This window comes from Saimiri boliviensis, chromosome 14, assembly GCF_048565385.1.
Source record: "Saimiri boliviensis isolate mSaiBol1 chromosome 14, mSaiBol1.pri, whole genome shotgun sequence".
NCBI lineage: Eukaryota > Metazoa > Chordata > Mammalia > Primates > Cebidae > Saimiri > Saimiri boliviensis.
The window spans coordinates 42,565,824-42,583,123 of record NC_133462.1 but is presented as its reverse complement, the minus strand read 5'-3'; the positions used below and the strand labels follow the sequence as shown (position 1 = coordinate 42,583,123).

The 17,300-nt window shown below is 50.9% G+C and overlaps 1 protein-coding gene across 2 annotated transcripts in view; it reads left to right on the top strand.

Moving 5' to 3' along the window:
• ATCAY (ATCAY kinesin light chain interacting caytaxin) overlaps positions 1-17,078 on the top strand; it is a 46,250-nt gene extending 29,172 nt beyond the window's left edge. Inside the window, exons 9-13 of one of the 2 annotated variants that reach the window (XM_039466063.2) lie at positions 3,016-3,114; positions 6,233-6,268; positions 7,250-7,321; positions 10,814-10,849; positions 16,719-17,078. In XM_039466063.2, coding sequence (XP_039321997.1) covers positions 3,016-3,114; positions 6,233-6,268; positions 7,250-7,321; positions 10,814-10,849; positions 16,719-16,728 — 253 coding nt within the window. In that variant the 3' untranslated portion in view covers positions 16,729-17,078. Of the gene's footprint in view, positions 1-3,015; positions 3,115-6,232; positions 6,269-7,249; positions 7,322-10,813; positions 11,019-16,718 lie in introns of those variants that run through there. The other variant, XM_074384796.1, reaches the window with a different exon arrangement.
• Positions 17,079-17,300: the final 222 nt, after the last annotated feature.

The following is a 17,300-nucleotide window of genomic DNA, read 5'->3' as shown; positions in this document are numbered from 1 at the left end:
GGTACAGTGGCTCATACCTGTAATCCCGGCTACTCAGAAGGCTGAGGCAGGAGGATCACTTGAGCCAAGAGGTCAAGGCTGCAGTGAGCTATGTCACTCCACTGCACTCCAGCCTGGGAAACAGAGCAAGACCTTGTCTCTAAAAATAAAATAGATATACATATGTATAGATAAATAATATGACTAATTGATACTAACAAATTTGAAACTATGCATATTATATAGTTACTATGTTAAGCATAGAGTAAAACAGATCAAGTGAAATAAAATTAGGCATGTTAAAGGCCAGGCGCAGTGGCTCAGGCCTGTAATCTCAGCACTTTGGAAGGCCAAGGCGGGCAGATCATGAGATCAGCAGTTCAAGACCACCCTGACCAACAGGGTAAAACCCGTCTCTACGAAAAATACAAAATCTAGCCAGGCGTGGTGGCACGTGCCTGTAGTCCCAGTTACTCAGGAGGCTGAGGCAGGGGAATTGATTGAACCCGGAGGCAGAGGTTGCAGTGAGCTGAGACTGCTCCACTACATTCCAGCCTGGGCAACAGGGTAAGGCTCCATCTTTAAAAAAAAAAAAAAAAAAAAAAAGGCAAGTTAAATGCTCTATTCAATCCAATAAAATGTCATACAAATTTAATTTACTCTAACACAAAACATTGAATTAAATAAAGATGCCTAATTTTCAGGTTCCCAGTTAAAAATCTGGGACGGGTGAAAGACAAGGGCTTCACTTTCCTTTGAATGACAGTACACATTCGTACCAGGCATGATTTTCAAGGAAGAGACTTTCAACATGCTGTTCTCAAGGACTCCCAAGTACGCTGAAGGAGCTTATTTACATATTAGTGAAATCAGATGAGGAATACGTTAATTATGGATCATTCGAGCTAATAATGAATCACGCAGGCAAAATGGTAAACACGCATTTCAGTTTAAGAGTATTGCATTTTCCGGCCGGGCACAGTGGCTCAAGCCTGTAATCCCAGCACTTTGGGAGGCCGAGGCGGGTGGATCACGAGGTCAAGAGATCGAGACCATCCTGGTCAACATGGTGAAACCCCGTCTCTACCAGAAATACAAAAAATTAGCTGGGCATGGTGGCGCGTGCCTGTAGTCCCAGCTACTCAGGAGGCTGAGGCAGGAGAATTGCCTGAACCCAGGAGGCGGAGGTTGCGGTGAGCTGAGATCGTGCCATTGCACTCCAGCCTGGGTAACAAGAGCGAAACTCCGTCTCAAAAAAAAAAAAAAAAAAAAAGAGTATTGCATTTTCTCCTCTATATTGCAGAATTCAGTAGCACAGATTACCTTTGCCTTTCGTGTAGCTATTAGGACGGTACAAAAGTAACTGAGGTTCTTGCCATACTTTTCATTACAAAAACCACAATGCCTTTTGCACCAACCCAATAATTCTGTCACTCTTCGCCAGGCGCCATGGCTCACGCCTGTAATCCCAACAGTTTGGAAGATCAAGAGGAGAGGGTCGCTTGAGCCCAGGGGTACAAGACCAGCCTGGGCAACACAGCGAGACCCTGTCTCTACAAAAAAAAAATACGGCCGGGTGTGGTGACTCACGCCTGTAATCCTAGCATTTTGGGAGGCCAAAACAGGCAGATCACTTGAGGTCAGGAGTTCAAGACCAGCCTGGCAAACATGGGATGAGGCCGGGCGTGGTGGGTCACACCTGTTAATCCCAGCACTTTGAGAGGTTGAGGCATGCAGATCACTTGAGGTCAGGACTTTGAGACCAGTCTGGCCAACATGGTGAAACTCCATCTCCGCCGGGCGCGGTGGCTCACGCCTGTAATCCCAGCGCTTTGGGAGGCCGAGGCGGGTGGATCACGAGGTCAAGAGATCGAGACCACCCTGGTCATCATGGTGAAACCCCGTCTCTACTGAAAATACAAAAAAAATTAGCTGAGCATGGTGGCGCGTGCCTGTAATCCCAGCTACTCAGGAGGCTGAGGCAGGAGAATTGCCTGAACCCAGGAGGCGGAGGTTGCGGTGAGCTGAGATCGCGCCATTGCACTCCAGCCTGGGTAACAAGAGGGAAACTCCGTCTCAAAAAAAAAAAAAAAGAAACTCCATCTCCACTAAAGATACAAAATGAGCTGGGAGTGGTGGTGTATGCCTGTAATCCCAGCTATTCCGGAGGCTGAGGCAAGGAAAATCACTTGATCCCGGGAAGGGGAGGTTGCAGAGAGCTGAGACTGCATTACTGCACTCCAGCCTGGGTGACAGAGCGAGACTCTGTCTCAAGAAAAAAACAAACAGGCCGGGCACGGTGGCTCATGCCTGTAATCCCAGCACTTTGGGAGGCAGAGGCCGGTGGATCGCCTGAGGTCTAGCCTGAACGACATAGTGAAACACCGTCTCTACTAAAAATATAAAAAATTAGCCGGGCGTGGTAGCGGGTGCCTGTAGTCCCAGCTACTCGGGAGGCTGAGGCAGGAGAATCACTTGAACCCGGGAGGCGGAGGTTGCGATGAGCCGAGATTGCTCCATTGCACTCCAGCCTGGGCAACAGGAGCAGGACTCCCTCTCAAAAAAATAAAAAGAAACAACAAAGAGTCAATCGGCAGCCGCAGGTGCCCTATACCTGTGCCCAACTAAGTATTGGCTATGGCGTCCTGCGCAGTGACACAGAGAGAAAGCATTCTCGGGAAAAATTAACACAGAGAGCAACTTTTAGAGATGACGGGTAAACAGCCTAGAGCCCCAGAGCATCTCCTCCCCTCCTGACTTCCTTCCAACCAGATCGTCACTGCAGGGACCCATGTCAGGTGCACCGCCCTGCTTGTAAGGGCTTCGGGGCAGAGCAGGGGTCTCCACCCCGCCCACAGAGGCAGGAGAATTAGGCTGGCATTGGGCGGGAGGAAGATGAGGCCTTCTGCACTGGGGCATCCTGGAGTGAGGTCCTGCGGGCATCCCTGTCACCACGGCTCCGTCTGGACCTAGGTAACCCCCACCCCCAACCCACAGGCTGCGTTTCAGACCTCTCCCTCCTTCTCCCACTGCCAGCGTCAAGTTCATCAACAAGATCCAGTACGTGCACAGCTTGGAAGACCTGGAACAACTCATCCCCATGGAACACGTCCAGATCCCAGACTGCGTCTTGCAGTGAGTAGCCCCACACCCCTCCCCGCCATATTCGTCCGTTCTCGGGCTGCTGATAAAGACCTAAGACTGGGCATTTTACAAGAGGTTTAATGTACTCACAATTCCACGTGGCTGGGGAGGCTTCACAATCATAGCGGAAGGCAAAAGGCACGTCACGCAGGGCGGCCGACAAGAGAGGGAATCTTGGAACCGGAAATGCCCCTTTATAAAGCCATCAGCTCTCGTGAGACTTACTCACTATCACGGGACTAGCACAAGGAAGACCCGCCCCCCACGATTCAATAACCTCCCGCCAGGTCCCGCCCACAACACGGGGGAATTGCGGGGGATACAATTCAAGATAAGATTTGGGTGGAAGGCCCCGTGCGGTGGCTAGCGCCTCTAATCCCGGCACTTTGGGAGGCTGAGGCGGGTAGATCACGAGGTCAGGAGAGCCAGACCATCCTAACCAACGTGGTGCAACCCGGTGTCTACTAAAAGACAAAAAAATTAGCCTGGTGTCGTGGCCGGTGCTTGCTATCCCAGCTACTCAGGAGGCTGAGGCAGGGGAGTTGCTTGAACCCAGGAGGGAGAGGTTGAAGTGACCCAAGATCGCGCCACTGCATTCCAGCCTGGCGACAGAGCAAGACTCCGTCTCAAAAAAAAAAAAAAAGTTTTGGGTGGAGACACACCCAAACCATATCACCCCCATCCCTCCCACCAACCTGGTCCCCCTGGCTGCCAGGAGCCAGCAAAAAGGGGAAACATAGACTTGGAACGGGGGCACTAGAACACACCCATTTTCTTTCCTGGAGCCCCTCAGGGACCACCTGGAGCTTGGGGAAGGAAAGGATGAACAGCATCAAGTCGTGTTCTTTTCTCACGGAGTCACATCATTAACACTTCCCCATAGGTTCATGTTGCAAACGTCTTCTTAGACAACCGTTTTTTTAAAATGTAAAATACACATAACATAGAAGTTGCCATCCTAACCATCCTAACACATTTCAGTGACATTAAGCATATTCGTATTTTGTGCAGCCATTACCACCATCTACTCTGGAACTTTTTTTTTTTTTTTTTTTTTTTTTTTGAGACGGAGTTTTGCTCTTGTTACCCAGGCTGGAGTGCAATGGCGAGATCTCGGCTCACCGCAACCTCTGCCTCCTGGGTTCAGGCAATTCTCCTGCCTCAACCTCCTGAGTAGCTGGGATTACAGGCAGGCACCACCATGCCCGGCTAATTTTTTGTATTTTTGGTAGAGATGGGGTTTCACCATGTTGACCAGGATGGTCTCGATCTCTTGACCTTGTGATCCACCCGCCTTGGCCTCCCAAAGTGCTGGGATTACAAGCTTGAGCCACCGCGCCCAGCTTTTTTTTTTATTTTTTTAGATGGAGTCTTGTTCTGTTGCCCAGGCTAAAGTGTAGTGATACCATCTCAGCTCACTGTAACCTCTGCCTCCCATGTTCAAGCGATTCTCCTGCCTCAGCTTCCCAAGTAGCTGGGATTACAGGCACCCACCACCACGCCCGGGTAATTTTTGTATTTTTAGTAGACAGGGTTTCACCATGTTGGCCATGCTGGTCTCGAACTCCTGACCTTAGGTGATCCACCTACCCCAACCTCCCAAAGTGCTGGGATTACAGGCATGAGCTACTGTGCCTGGCCCTCTCCAGAACCTTATCTTCTCAAACTGAAACTCTGTCCCCGTGAAACACTCAGTCCCCAGGTTCTAGGGACCTCCTAGGGGTGGAACCACACGGTATTTGTTTTTTTGTGTCTGACGTCTCATCACCTTGAGTGTGATGTCCTCAAGGTGTATCAAGGTGCATCCACCCTGTAGCCGGTGTCAGAATTTCCTTCATTTTCATGGCTGAATAATTTTTTTCTTTTTTGAGATGGAGTCTCACTCTGTCGCCCAGGCTGGAGTGCAGTGGCGCTATCTCGGCTCATTGCAACCTCTGCCTCCGGGTTCAAGCCATTCTCCTGCCTCAGCCTCTGGAGGAGCTGGCACTACAGGTGCATGCCACCACGCCCAGCTACTTTTTTTGTATTTTTAGTAGAGACGGGGTTTCACTACATTGGCCAGTCTGGTCTCTAACGACTGGTCTCGAACTCCTGACCTCAGGTGATCCACCTGCCTCAGCCTCCCAAAGTGCTGGGATGACAGGCGTGAGCCACCGAGCCCGATCTGTCTTTGTTGTTGTTGTTTTTTGAGATGAAGTCTCGCTCTGTCACCCAGGCTGGAGTGCAATGGCTTGGTCTCCTCTCACCATATCCTCCACTTTCCAGGTTCAAGCAATTCTCCTGCCTCAGCCTCCGAAGTAGCTGGGATTACAGGCGCCTGTCACCATGCCTGGCTAATTTTTGTATTTTTACTAGATATAGGGTTTTACTGTGCTGCCCAGGCTGGTCTCGAACTCCTGAGCTCAGGTGATCTGCCCACCTCTGCCTCCCAAATTTCTGGGATTAGAGGTCCGAGCCACCATGCCCAGCCGACACAAACATTTATAATCAAAAATGCATCTATGGGCCAGGTGTGGTGGCTCACACCTTTAATCCCAGCCCTTTGGGAAGCTGAGGCCAGAGGATTGCTTGGGCCCAGGAGTTGGAGACTGCAAGTGAGATCGCACCACTGCACTCCAATCTGGACTATGACAGAATGAGATCCTCTCTGAAAACAAAAGAGAAACGATAGAAAAAAGACAGCTTGTTTCTCCTCTTGATAAGGGAAGGGAATGCCGGGTACATTGGCTCACACCTGTAATCCCAGCACTTTAGGAGACCTTGGTGGGTGGATCATCAGGTCAGGAGTTCAAGATCAGCCTGGCCAAGATGATGAAACCCCATCTTTACAGAAAATACAAAAAAAAAAAAAAAAAAAAAAAAATATCCAGGCATGGTGGCGCACGCCAACTACTCCGGGAAGCTGAGGCAGAGAATTGCTTGAATCTGGGAGGCGGAGGTTGCAGTGAGCCAAGATAGCACCACTGCACTCCAGCCTGGGTGACAGAGTGAGACTCTGTCTCAAAAAAATAAAGAAAATAAAGAAAAAGGAAAAGGGAAGGGAATTCCCCCAGAAAGTATATCTCAGGGGAAAGGAAAGTTGCGTCTGATGTCTTTTTCTTTCTTTCAGATACGAAGAGGAAAGACTGAAGGCCAGGAGGGAGAGGTGTGTGCCGAGGGGACTCTGCTGGGGCTGGGTTGGGGCAGCGGGGCTGAGCCTGACTCTCAGTTAGGGCAACCCGGAGACTTCCACTGAGCAGGGACCATTGTCCCTGGCAGGGCTCAGGATGCTGCCTTCTGCCAAGGACTTTAAACTCAGACCTGCATTCAAATCCCGGCTCCCACATTTAGCTACAGAGTGACATTATGCAAATAAAAAGCTAACAACCGCCTTGGAGGTTATTGTGGAAGATGACGGACCCTTGGCAGAAAGAACGAGCACGTACTTCAGGCTCCACAAAGCATACGAGTCAGGCCGGGCTCAGGAGCTCACGCCTGTAATCCCAGCACTTTGGGAGGCCAGGACAGGAGGATCCCCTGAGGTCAGGAGTTTGGGACCAGCCTGGGCAACACGGCATAACCCCATCTCTACCAAAAATACAAAAATTAGCCGGGGGTGGTGGTGCATGCCTGTAGGCCCAACTACTTGGGAGGCTGAGGCAAGAGAATCACTTGAACCCGGGAGGTGGAGGCTGCAGTGAGCCGAGATCGCACCACTGCACTCAAGCCTAGGCGACAGAGCAAGACTCCATCTCAAAAAAAAACAAAATTAGCCAGTCGTGGTGGCATGCGCCTGGAGTTCAGCTACGTGGGGGGAGACTGAATCGGGGAGATTGCTTGATCCCAGGAAGTTGAGGCTGCAGTGAGCCATGACTGCACCGCTGCACTCCAACCTGGGCCACAGAGCAAGACCCTGTCTCACAAAACAAAACAAAAAACAGGCTTTATCATGCTAGGTAGGGAAACAGAGGCAAATAAGACAGAGTCTCGGTCCCAGAAGTTTTGTCAAATAGCAAAGATGAGGAACATCTCACTGGTTCAGAAAACAGGTCCCAGGGACAGGAAATCAGAGAAGCTGGTGGCAACCAAGAGCCCCTTGGCCTGGCCCAGCCAGTCACCCTTGTCACCTCGTTCTCTCTGTCCACAGCGCAAGGCCCCAGCCGGAGTTCCTGCTGCCCAGGTGTGAAGAGAAGCCAGAGGAGGCCCCAATGGAAAACAGGTAGGTACGCAGGGGACCGGAGTGGAGAGCTGGCAGCCGTGAGAGGCTGGGGAGGAGGGAGGGACCTCATTCAGGAACAGAAAATGGAACTAAGTGGCCAGGGCACGGTGGCTCACACCTATAATCCCAGCACTTTGGGAGGCTGAGGCGGGCGAATCACATGAGGTCAGTAGTTCGAGACCAGCCAGGCCAGCATGGCGAACTCTCATCTCTACTAAAAATACAAAAATTAGCTGGGCGTGGTGTCGCACATCTGTAATCCCATCCCAACTACTTGGGAGGCTGAGGCCGGAGATTTGCTTGAACCCGGGAGACAGACGTTGCAGTGAGCCAAGGTCATGCCGCTGCACTCCGTGACAAAGAAGTGAGACTCCTTCTCAAATAAATAACATAAAAATAAAAATTATCTAGGTATGGACCGGGCACGGTGGCTCACGCCTGTAATCTCAGCACTTGGGGAGGCTGAGGCGGGTGGATCATGAGGTCAAGAGATGGAGACCATCCTGGCCAATATGGTGAAACCCCGTCTCTACTAAAAATACAAAATTGGCCGGGTATGGTGGCTCACACCTTTAATCTCAACACTTTGGGAGGCCAAGGCAGGCAGATCGCTTGAGGTCGGGAGTTTGAGACCAGCCCGACCAACATGGAGAACCCCATCTCTACTAAAGACACAAAACTAGCTGGGCATGGTGGCACATGCCTGTAATCCCAGCTACTTGGGAGGCTGAGGCAGGAGAATCGCTTGAACCGGAGAGGCAGAGGATGCAGTGAGCCGAGATTGTGCCATTGCACTCCAGCCTGGACAACAAGAGTAAAACTCCATCTCAAAAAAAAAAAAAAAAAAGCCAGACGAGGTTGCTTACGTCTGTAATCCCAGCATTTTGGGAGGCCAAGGCTGGCAGATCACGAGGTCAGGAGATCGAGACCATCCTGGCCAACATGGTGAAACCCCGTCTCTACTAAAAATACAAAAAAAATTAGCTGGGTGTGGTGGTGGTGTGCCTGTAGTCCCAGCTAATCCTGAGACTGAGGCAGGAGAATTGCTTGAGCCCAGGAGGTGGAGATTGCAGTGAGCTGAGATTGCACCACTGTACTACAGCCTGGGTGACAGTGCGAGACTCTGTTTCAAAAAAAAAAAAAAAAAAAAAAATTAACTGGGCATGATGGTGCATGCCTGTAGTCCCAGGTACTCAGGAGGCTGAGGCAGAATTGCTAGAACCCAGGAGGTGGAGGTTTCAGTGAGCCGAGATCGCACCACTGCATTCCAGCCTGGCAAAAGAGTGAGACTCCGTCTCAAAAAAAAAAAAAAAAAAAAATTATCCAGGTATGGTGATGTACACCTGTGGTCCCAGCTACTCAGAAGGCTGAGGCAGGCGGATGGCTGGAGACCAGGAGGTCAAGGCTGCAGCGAGCTGTGATCGCACTCCAGCCTGGGCAACAGAGCAAGACCCTGTCTCAAAAAAAAAAAAAAAAAAAAAAAAAAACTTATCATGATTGTTCTCATATTATTGTAATCTCAATGTTATCATAATGATGAAAGGTGACCTGTGTCCAAGTGCCAGCAGGTAGACTCAGACTCCCCAAGTCCAGCAGACCCTCAGCAATATGATTGGTTTCACTTTGTGTTAATGAAAGACTTTGGCCAAGCTCCTCAAAACCATCTGCTCAGGCTCATTTGTTATGCAGCAGGTGCACGCTGACCTGTTTTCTACCCGAGACAGCCGTGCTGGTCCTCACAGGGCTCACAGCCTCCACCAACAAGCAGAAAATGCCCAAGAATGGACACTGTGGTTCACGCCTATAATCCCAGCACTCTGGGAGGCCAAAGCAGGAGGACCATTTGAGGCCAGGAGTTTGAGACCAGCTTGGGCAACACAGTGAGACCCCATCTTTACAAACAATTTTTTTTTTTTTTTTTTTGAGACGGAGTTTCGCTCTTGTTACCCAGGCTGGAGTGCAATGGCACGATCTCGGCTCACCGCAACCTCCGCCTCCTGGGTTCAGGCAATTCTCCTGCCTCAGCCTCCTGAGTAGCTGGGATTACAGGCATGTGCCACCATGCCCAGCTAATTTTTTGTATTTTCAGTAGAGACGGGGTTTCACCATGTTGACCAGGATGGTCTCGATCTCTCAACCTCGTGATCCGCCCGCCTTGGCCTCCCAAAGTGCTGGGATTACAGGCTTGAGCCACCGCGCCCGGCCCTACAAACAATTTAAAAATTAGCCAGGCATGATGGTGTGTACCTGGAGTCCCAGCTACTTGGGAGGCTCAGATGGGAGGCTCACTTGAGCCCTGGAGTTGCAAGCTACAGTGAGCCACCATCCTGCCACGGCACTCCAGCCTGGGCAACATAACAAACCCTGTATCTTTTATTTATTTATTTACTTATTTTGAGACAGAGTTTCACTCTTGTCACCCAGGGACTGGAGTGTAATGGCACTATCCCGCTCACTGCAACCTCTACCTCCCAGGTTCAAGCAATTCTCCTGCCTCAGCCTCCCAAGTAGCTGGGACTACAGGCGCCTGCCACCACACCTAACTAATTTTTTTTTTTTTTTTTTTTTTTTTTTTGAGACAGAGTTTTGCTCTTGTTACCCAGGCTGGAGTGCAATGGCGCGATCTCGGCTCACCGCAACCTCCGCCTCCTGGGTTCAAGCAATTCTCCTGCCTCAGCCTCCTAAGTAGCTGGGATGACAGGCACGCGCCACCATGCCCACCTAATTTTTTTTTTGTATTTTTAGTAGAGACGGGGTTTCACCATGTTGACCAGGATGGTCTCGATCTCTCGACCTCGTGATCCACCCGCCTCGGCCTCCCAAAGTGCTGGGATTACAGGCTTGAGCCACCGCGCCCGGCCCATAACTTTTGTATTTTTAGTAGAGATGCGGTTTCACCATGTTGGCCAGGCTGGTCTCAAACTCTTGACCTCAGGTGATCCACCCGCGTCAGCCTCCCAAAGTGCTGGGATAACGGGCATGAGCCACCGTCCTCCAAAACCCCGTATCGTATTATTACTCTTTATTTTTTATTTTTAAATTTCTTTTCCTGGAAACTTTAATGGACCCTGTATTTTTTAAAAATTATAATAATTCGGGGGCCGGGCGCGGTGGCTCAAGCCTGTAATCCCAGCACTTTGGGAGGCCGAGGCGGGTGGATCACGAGGTCGAGAGATCGAGACCATCCTGGTCAACATGGTGAAACGCCGTCTCTACTAAAAATACAAAAAATTAGCTGGGCATGGTGGCGCGTGCCTGTAATCCCAGCTACTCAGGAGGCTGAGGCAGGAGAATTGCCTGAACCCAGGAGGCGGAGGTTGCGGTGAGCCGAGATCGCGCCATTGCACTCCAGCCTGGGTAACAAGAGCGAAACTCCGTCTCAAAAAAAAAAAAAAAAAAAAAAAAATTATAATAATTCAAACAAAAAACAGGAAAATTTCCAGGCTCCCCAAAATAGGCACATAATGCCCCATCTCCATCTGTCCTCCACAGGTCTGCTCCAGTCACAGAAGAAGATCAGGAAGCAAGGTGGGTATGGGGCAGGGGGGTCTTGGTGCTGTTTTCAGGATCTCCTACACGGAGCCTGTATCGGCTGGGATTCTCTAAAGCAGGCGTCCCCAGACTTTTTACACAGGGGGCCAGTTCACTGTCCCTCAGACTGTTGGAGGGCTGCCATATACTGTGCTCCTCTCACTGACCACCAATGAAAGAGGTGCCCCTTCCTGAAGTGCGGCGGGGGGGCGGATAAATGGCCTCAGGGGGCCGCATGTGGCCCGCGGGCGTAGTTTGGGGACGCCTGCTCTAGAGGGACAGAAAATCGAATCAGCTGCCAGCGAATACAAAGCAGGCAGAGAGCCTAACCCCAGGAAAACTCCCCTGTGACTTATTGGGAGTGGGGGACACAGCATGGGGGAGGCAGGGAGGTGTGGTTCCCTTAACCAGTCAGGCCGTCCCTGCACAACTCCAGGGGGCGCCATGACATAGACCAGGACACAAATGATGCCCCAGAGCTCTGCAGTAGGGCAGCCCTAAAGGAAAAACTCGCACAGAGCCAGGCTCCCTGAAGGATGTGACACCATGAAGGGTGGACTGTCCACAATCTACCTCAGAACCTCCACTTGGTTGTGGATGCCAGGAAAAGCCACCCTGTGGCCAGGCACGGTGGCCTATAATCCCAGCATTTTGGGAGGCCAAGGCAGGCAGATCACTTGAGGTCAGGAGTTTAAGACCAGCCTGGGCAACATGGCAAGACCCTGTCCCTACAAAAAATACAAAACTTAGGCTGGGCCTGGTGGCTCACGCCTGTAATCCCAGCACTTTGGGAGCTCAGGCAGGTGGATCACCTGAGGTCACGAGTTTGAGACCAGCATGGCCAACATGGTGAAACCCTGTCTCTACCCCCACAAAAAAAAAAAGAAAAAAAAAAAATAAAAAAAAAAAATAAAATTAGCCAGGCGTGGTGGTGGGCTCCTGTAGTCCCAGCTACTCGGGAGGCTGAGGAAGGAGAATTGCTTCAACTTGGGAGGTGGAGGTTGCGGTCAGCCGAGATTGTGCCGCTACGCTCCAGCCTGGGAGAAAAAAGCAAAACTCGGTCTCAAATGTATACATATATATATGTTAGCCAGGTGAGCCAAGATCGCACCACTGCTCTCCGCACTCCACAGCCTGGGCAATAGAGCTACACTTTGTCTCAAAAAAGAGAAAAAAAAAACAGGAAAGAAAAGCCTCCCTGTGTGTTGTTTCCAAGGGTCCCCGCAGGTGCAACAGTTTGCTAGATGGACTCACAGCCTTCTAGCTTAGGGTTCATCACAGTGAAATGGTTTGTTACGGTGGAAGGGTACAGGTAAAAATCAGGAAAAGGCTGGGCGCGGTGGCTCATGCCTGTGATCCCAGCACTTTGGGAGGCTGAGGCTGGGGGATCACCTGAGGTCAGGATTTCAAGGCTGGCCTGGCCAACATGGTGAAACTCCATCTCTAGCAAAAAGACAAAATTAGCTGGGCGTGGTGGCGCACACCTGCAGTCCCAGCTACTCAAGAGGCTGAAGCAGGAAAATTGCTTGAACCTGGGAGGCAGAGGTTGCAGTGAGCTGAGACTGCGCCATTGCACTCCAGCCTGGGTGACAGAGTTAGACTCTGTCTCTAAAAAATAATAATAACAAAAGAAAAAAATAAATAAAAATACTTAAAAAACTAGCTGGGTGTGGTGGCATGCACCTGTAATCCCAGTTACTCAGGAGGCTGAGGCACAAGAATCGCTTGAACCTGGGAAGCAGCGATTGCAGTGAGCCGAGATCATGCCACTGCACTCCAGCCTGGGCAATAGAGCAAGACTCTGTTAAAAAAAAAAAAAAAAAATCAACAGGCCGGGCGCCTAAATGCCTGTAATCCCAGCACTTTGGGAGGCCGAGGCAGGTGGATCACGAGGTCAAGAGATCGAGACCATCCTGGCCAACATGGTGAAACCCAGTTTCTACTAAAAAAAACACAAAAATTAGCTGGGCATGTTGGTGCACGCCTGTAGTCCCAGGTACTCAGGAGGCTGAGGCAGGAGAATTGCTTGAACTCAGGAGTCAGAGATTGCAGTGAGCCGAGATTGCACCATTGCACTCCAGCCTGGTGCCTAGTGACAGAGTGAGAGTCTGTCTCAAAAAAAAAAAAAAAAAATCAACAAAAGGAAGAGGTGCATAGAGCAGGATCCAGGAGAGACCGGGTGGAAGCTTCCAAGTGTCCTCTCCCAGCGGGACTGTGTGGACAGCCTTTATTTCTCCCAGCAGGGCTGTGTGGCCAAACACACAAAGTGCTGCTAGTTAGAGAAGCTCACCCGTGCTGTGGTGACTAGGGTGTTCATTAAGAGTCAACCATATACACCTGGCTGACCGTCTTCATGACCGCTCTTAGCCTCTAGCCCCTCCACAGATCAAGCTGGTCCCACGGGGCCCGAGTCCCACCCTAAGTCACCTTGTGAGTATATTAATCCGTTCCCATGCTGCTATGAAGCAAAACCCAAGACTGGGTAATTTATAGAGAAAAGAGGTTTCATTGACTCACGGTTCTGCATGGCTGGGAGGCCGCTGGAAACTTACAATCATGGCACGAGGCGCCTCTTCACAGGGCGGCAGGAGAGAGAAGCGCTGAGCAAAAAGGGGAAAAGACCCTTATAAAACCATCAGATCTCGGCCGGGCGCAGTGGCTCACGCCTGTCATCCCAACACTTTGGGAGACCGAGGCAGGTGAATCACGAGGTCAGGAGATTGAGACCATCCTGGCTAACACAGTGAAACCCCATCTCTACTAAAAATACAAGAAATTAGCTGGGCTTGGTGGCGGGTGCCTGTAGTTCCAGCTACTTGGGAGGCTGAGGCAGGAGAATCACTTGAACCCAGAAGGCAGAAGTTGCAGTGGCCACTGCACTCTAGCCTGGCGACAGAATGAGACTCCATTTCAAAAAACACGCCCGTGATTTAGTCACCTCCCACTGGGTCCCTCCCACAACACGTGAGCATTATGGGAACTGCAATCCAAGATGAGATTTGGGTGGGGACAGAGCCCAACCACATCATTTAGCATAGACTCTCTGGCATGACCCAAGGTCCCCAGGTAAACAAAGACAGTCCCGGCTGGATGCTCCAAGACTTTCAAGGTTACTCCCAGGAGCCAGGCAAGGGCCAGACTTTTCTTTTTTTTTTTTTTTTTTTTTTTGAGACGGAGTTTCGCTCTTGTTGCCCAGGCTGGGGTGCAATGGCGCGATCTCCGCTCACCGCAACCTCCGCCTCCTGGGTTCAGGCAATTCTCCTGCCTCAGCCTCCTGAGTAGCTGGGATTACAGGCACACGCCACCATGCCCAGCTAATTTTCAGTATTTTTAGTAGAGACGGGGTTTCACCATGTTGACCAGGATGGTCTCGATCTCTTGACCTCGTGATCCACCCGCCTCGGCCTCCCAAAGTGCTGGGATTACAGGCTTGAGCCACTGCGCCCGGCCCAGACTTTTCTTTAGAATGTGTGGGATTTATCCTTGACCACACAGTCTTTTTTTTTTTTTTTTTTTTTTTTTTTTGAGACGGAGTTTCGCTCTTGTTACCCAGGCTGGAGTGCAATGGCGCGATCTCGGCTCACCGCAACCTCCGCCTCCTGGGTTCAGGCAATTCTCCTGCCTCAGCCTCCTGAGTAGCTGGGATTACAGGCACGCGCCACCACGCCCAGCTAATTTTTTGTATTTTTAGTAGAGACGGGGTTTCACCATGTTGACCAGGATGGTCTCGATCTCTCGACCTCGTAATCCACCCGCCTCGGCCTCCCAAAGTGCTAGGATTACAGGCTTGAGCCACCGCGCCCGGCCCCTTTTTTTTTTTTTTTTTTTTTTTTTGAGACGGAGTTTCGCTCTTGTTACCCAGGCTGGAGTGCAATGGTGCGATCTCGGCTCACCGCAACCTCCGCCTCCTGGGTTCAGGCAATTCTCCTGCCTCAGCCTCCTGAGTAGCTGGGATTACAGGCACACGCCACCATGCCTAGCTGACTTTTTGTATTTTTAGTAGAGATGGGGTTTCACCATGTCGACCAGGATGGTCTCGAACTCTCGACCTCGTGATCCACCCACCTCGGCCTCCCAAAGTGCTGGGATTACAGGCTTGAGCCACCGCGCCCGGCTTTTTTTTTTTTTTTAAAGATAGGGTTTCACCATGATGGCCAGGCTGGTCTTGAACTCCTGACCTCAGGTGATCCACCTACCTCAGCCTCCCAAAGTGCTAGGATTACAGGCGTGAGCCACCGCGCCTGGCCCACCACAGTCTTATACAAATCTATGACATGGCCTGACCACATGCCTTACTACCCATGTGACCCAGGAAGCTCCAAGCTAAGAAATAAACATCAAAAACGGTCACAGACCAGTGCTGCTTCAGGGGCACTGAGTAAAAGCAGGTTCTCAATGTATTTCTGAAAAGACCACCTCAACCCATGCTCTGTGAACCCATCTGGAGATGAGTTCACATATACAGACAGGAAACACAAGGAAATCATCCACCATGAGCAAAAGACAGCAGAGACAACAAACGGCAGAACTGGATCCTGCCTGGAGATGCTTAGGTGAAGAAGATATAATAAGCATGTTTTAAAAGATTAAAAACACAAAAGAAGGAATTGTAAGGAGCAACAGGTGAATGGATGAATGGATAGGTGGATGGATGGATGGATGGATGGATGGACAGATGGATAAATGGATGGATGAGTAGATGGATGGAAGGATGGATGGATGATGAGTGGATGGGTGGATGGATAGATGAGTGAGTGGGTGGATGGGAGGATAGATGGATGATGGGGTGAATGGATGGATGGATGGATGGTTGGATGGTTGGATGGATGGATGGTTGGATGGATGGATGGATGGATGGATGGATGGATGGATGGACGGATGGGAGGATAGATGGATGATGGGGTGGATGGGTGGGTGGATGGTTGGATGGATGTTTGGATAGATGGGTGGGTAGATGAATGGATGGGTAGAGGGATGGAAAGATGGGTGGATGAACAGATGAATGGGTAGGCAGATGGATGGGTGAATGGGTAGATGAATGGTTGGTTGGATAAATGGGGTAGATAAATGGGTGAGTAGATGGATGGGCAGATGGATGAATGGATGAGTGGGTAGGTGAGTGGACGAACGGATGGATGACAGATGGGTGGGTTAGATGGCTGGGTGAGTGGGTGGGTGGATGGGTGATTAGATGGATGAGTGGCTGGATGGGTGGGCAGATGGATGAATGGGTGGGTGAATGGATAGATGTGTTGGTGGTTGTAGGGTTCGCTGGATGGATGGGTGAGTGGCTGGATGGGTGGGCAGATATATGTATGGATGAGTGGGTGGGTGGATGGATGGGTGAGTGGATGAGTGGGTAGATGAATGGGTGGATGGGGGGGTGGGTGGATGGATGATTGAGTGGGTGGGTGGATAGATGTGCTGTTGGATGGAAGGGTGAGTGAATGGATGGGTTGAAGCCTCCGTCCGGGCTGACTGAGGGTACCAGTCTCCAGGCCTGTTCTGCTGGGGCACCAGGAAGGAGGCCCTCAGAGCCACACTTAGAAAGTGGGTGGCAAGAGCCTAGTCCTGAGGGTAAGTGCCGCTCTTGCTGCTGGGAACTCACCCACACCGAGTGGGATCATTCTTTCAGCTTCCATACGTGTGGAAGAGCATTTCGCACTTTTAACATTAACAGTAATAACAGGGCCTGGTGTAGTGGCTCACGCCTGTAATCCTAGCACTTTGGGAGGCCAAGGTGGGTGGATCACCTGAGGTCAGGAGTTTGAGACCAGCCTGGCCATCATGGTGAAACCCCATCTTAAAAAAAAAAAAAAAAAAAAAAAAAACAGTAATAACTTGACCTGTGTGTCTCCCTCCCTAGCATGTCCTGAGGTGACGTGAGCATAATGAAGGACATGGAAGAAGATTCCAGATGCCAGGAAACCTCTGTCGGACGCCCACTGGCCCCAGATCTCACCCTGCCTCCTCCTGATCCCAGTCTTCCAAGGCTGCCAGCCCCTCCATTCATCTCTGAAACCCAGCATCCTTTTTCGCTGCTTGAAAACATTGTATTTTTTTTTTTTAATGATGCAGTATTTGTGCATTCCAGAAAAGGGCCCATCTTTGACTGCCACTCCTTTCCACACGCAGGAGTGGCTGTGAGGCCCCGGTGGCCTCCGCTCCTGCTCCCAGCCCCTGTGGTCAGAGCTGGATACAAGATTCAAGACCCTTCTCTTGCTTGTCACCTGCTCCAGGTTGGAGCCACAGACACCCACCGCCACCCCGGCTGGGTCTGCGTCCTTTCCTGTGCCTTTCCCCCCAGAACGTGGCCCTGGACCTGGAAACTCAACCCCCATAGGAGGGTCACGTCCTGGGGTACCTCCTGGCCTCCGACCTTATATCCAAAATTCACACCAGTGGTTTTGCATTTAACCCGCCTCCTCCTCGCTCATAGTGACACCCA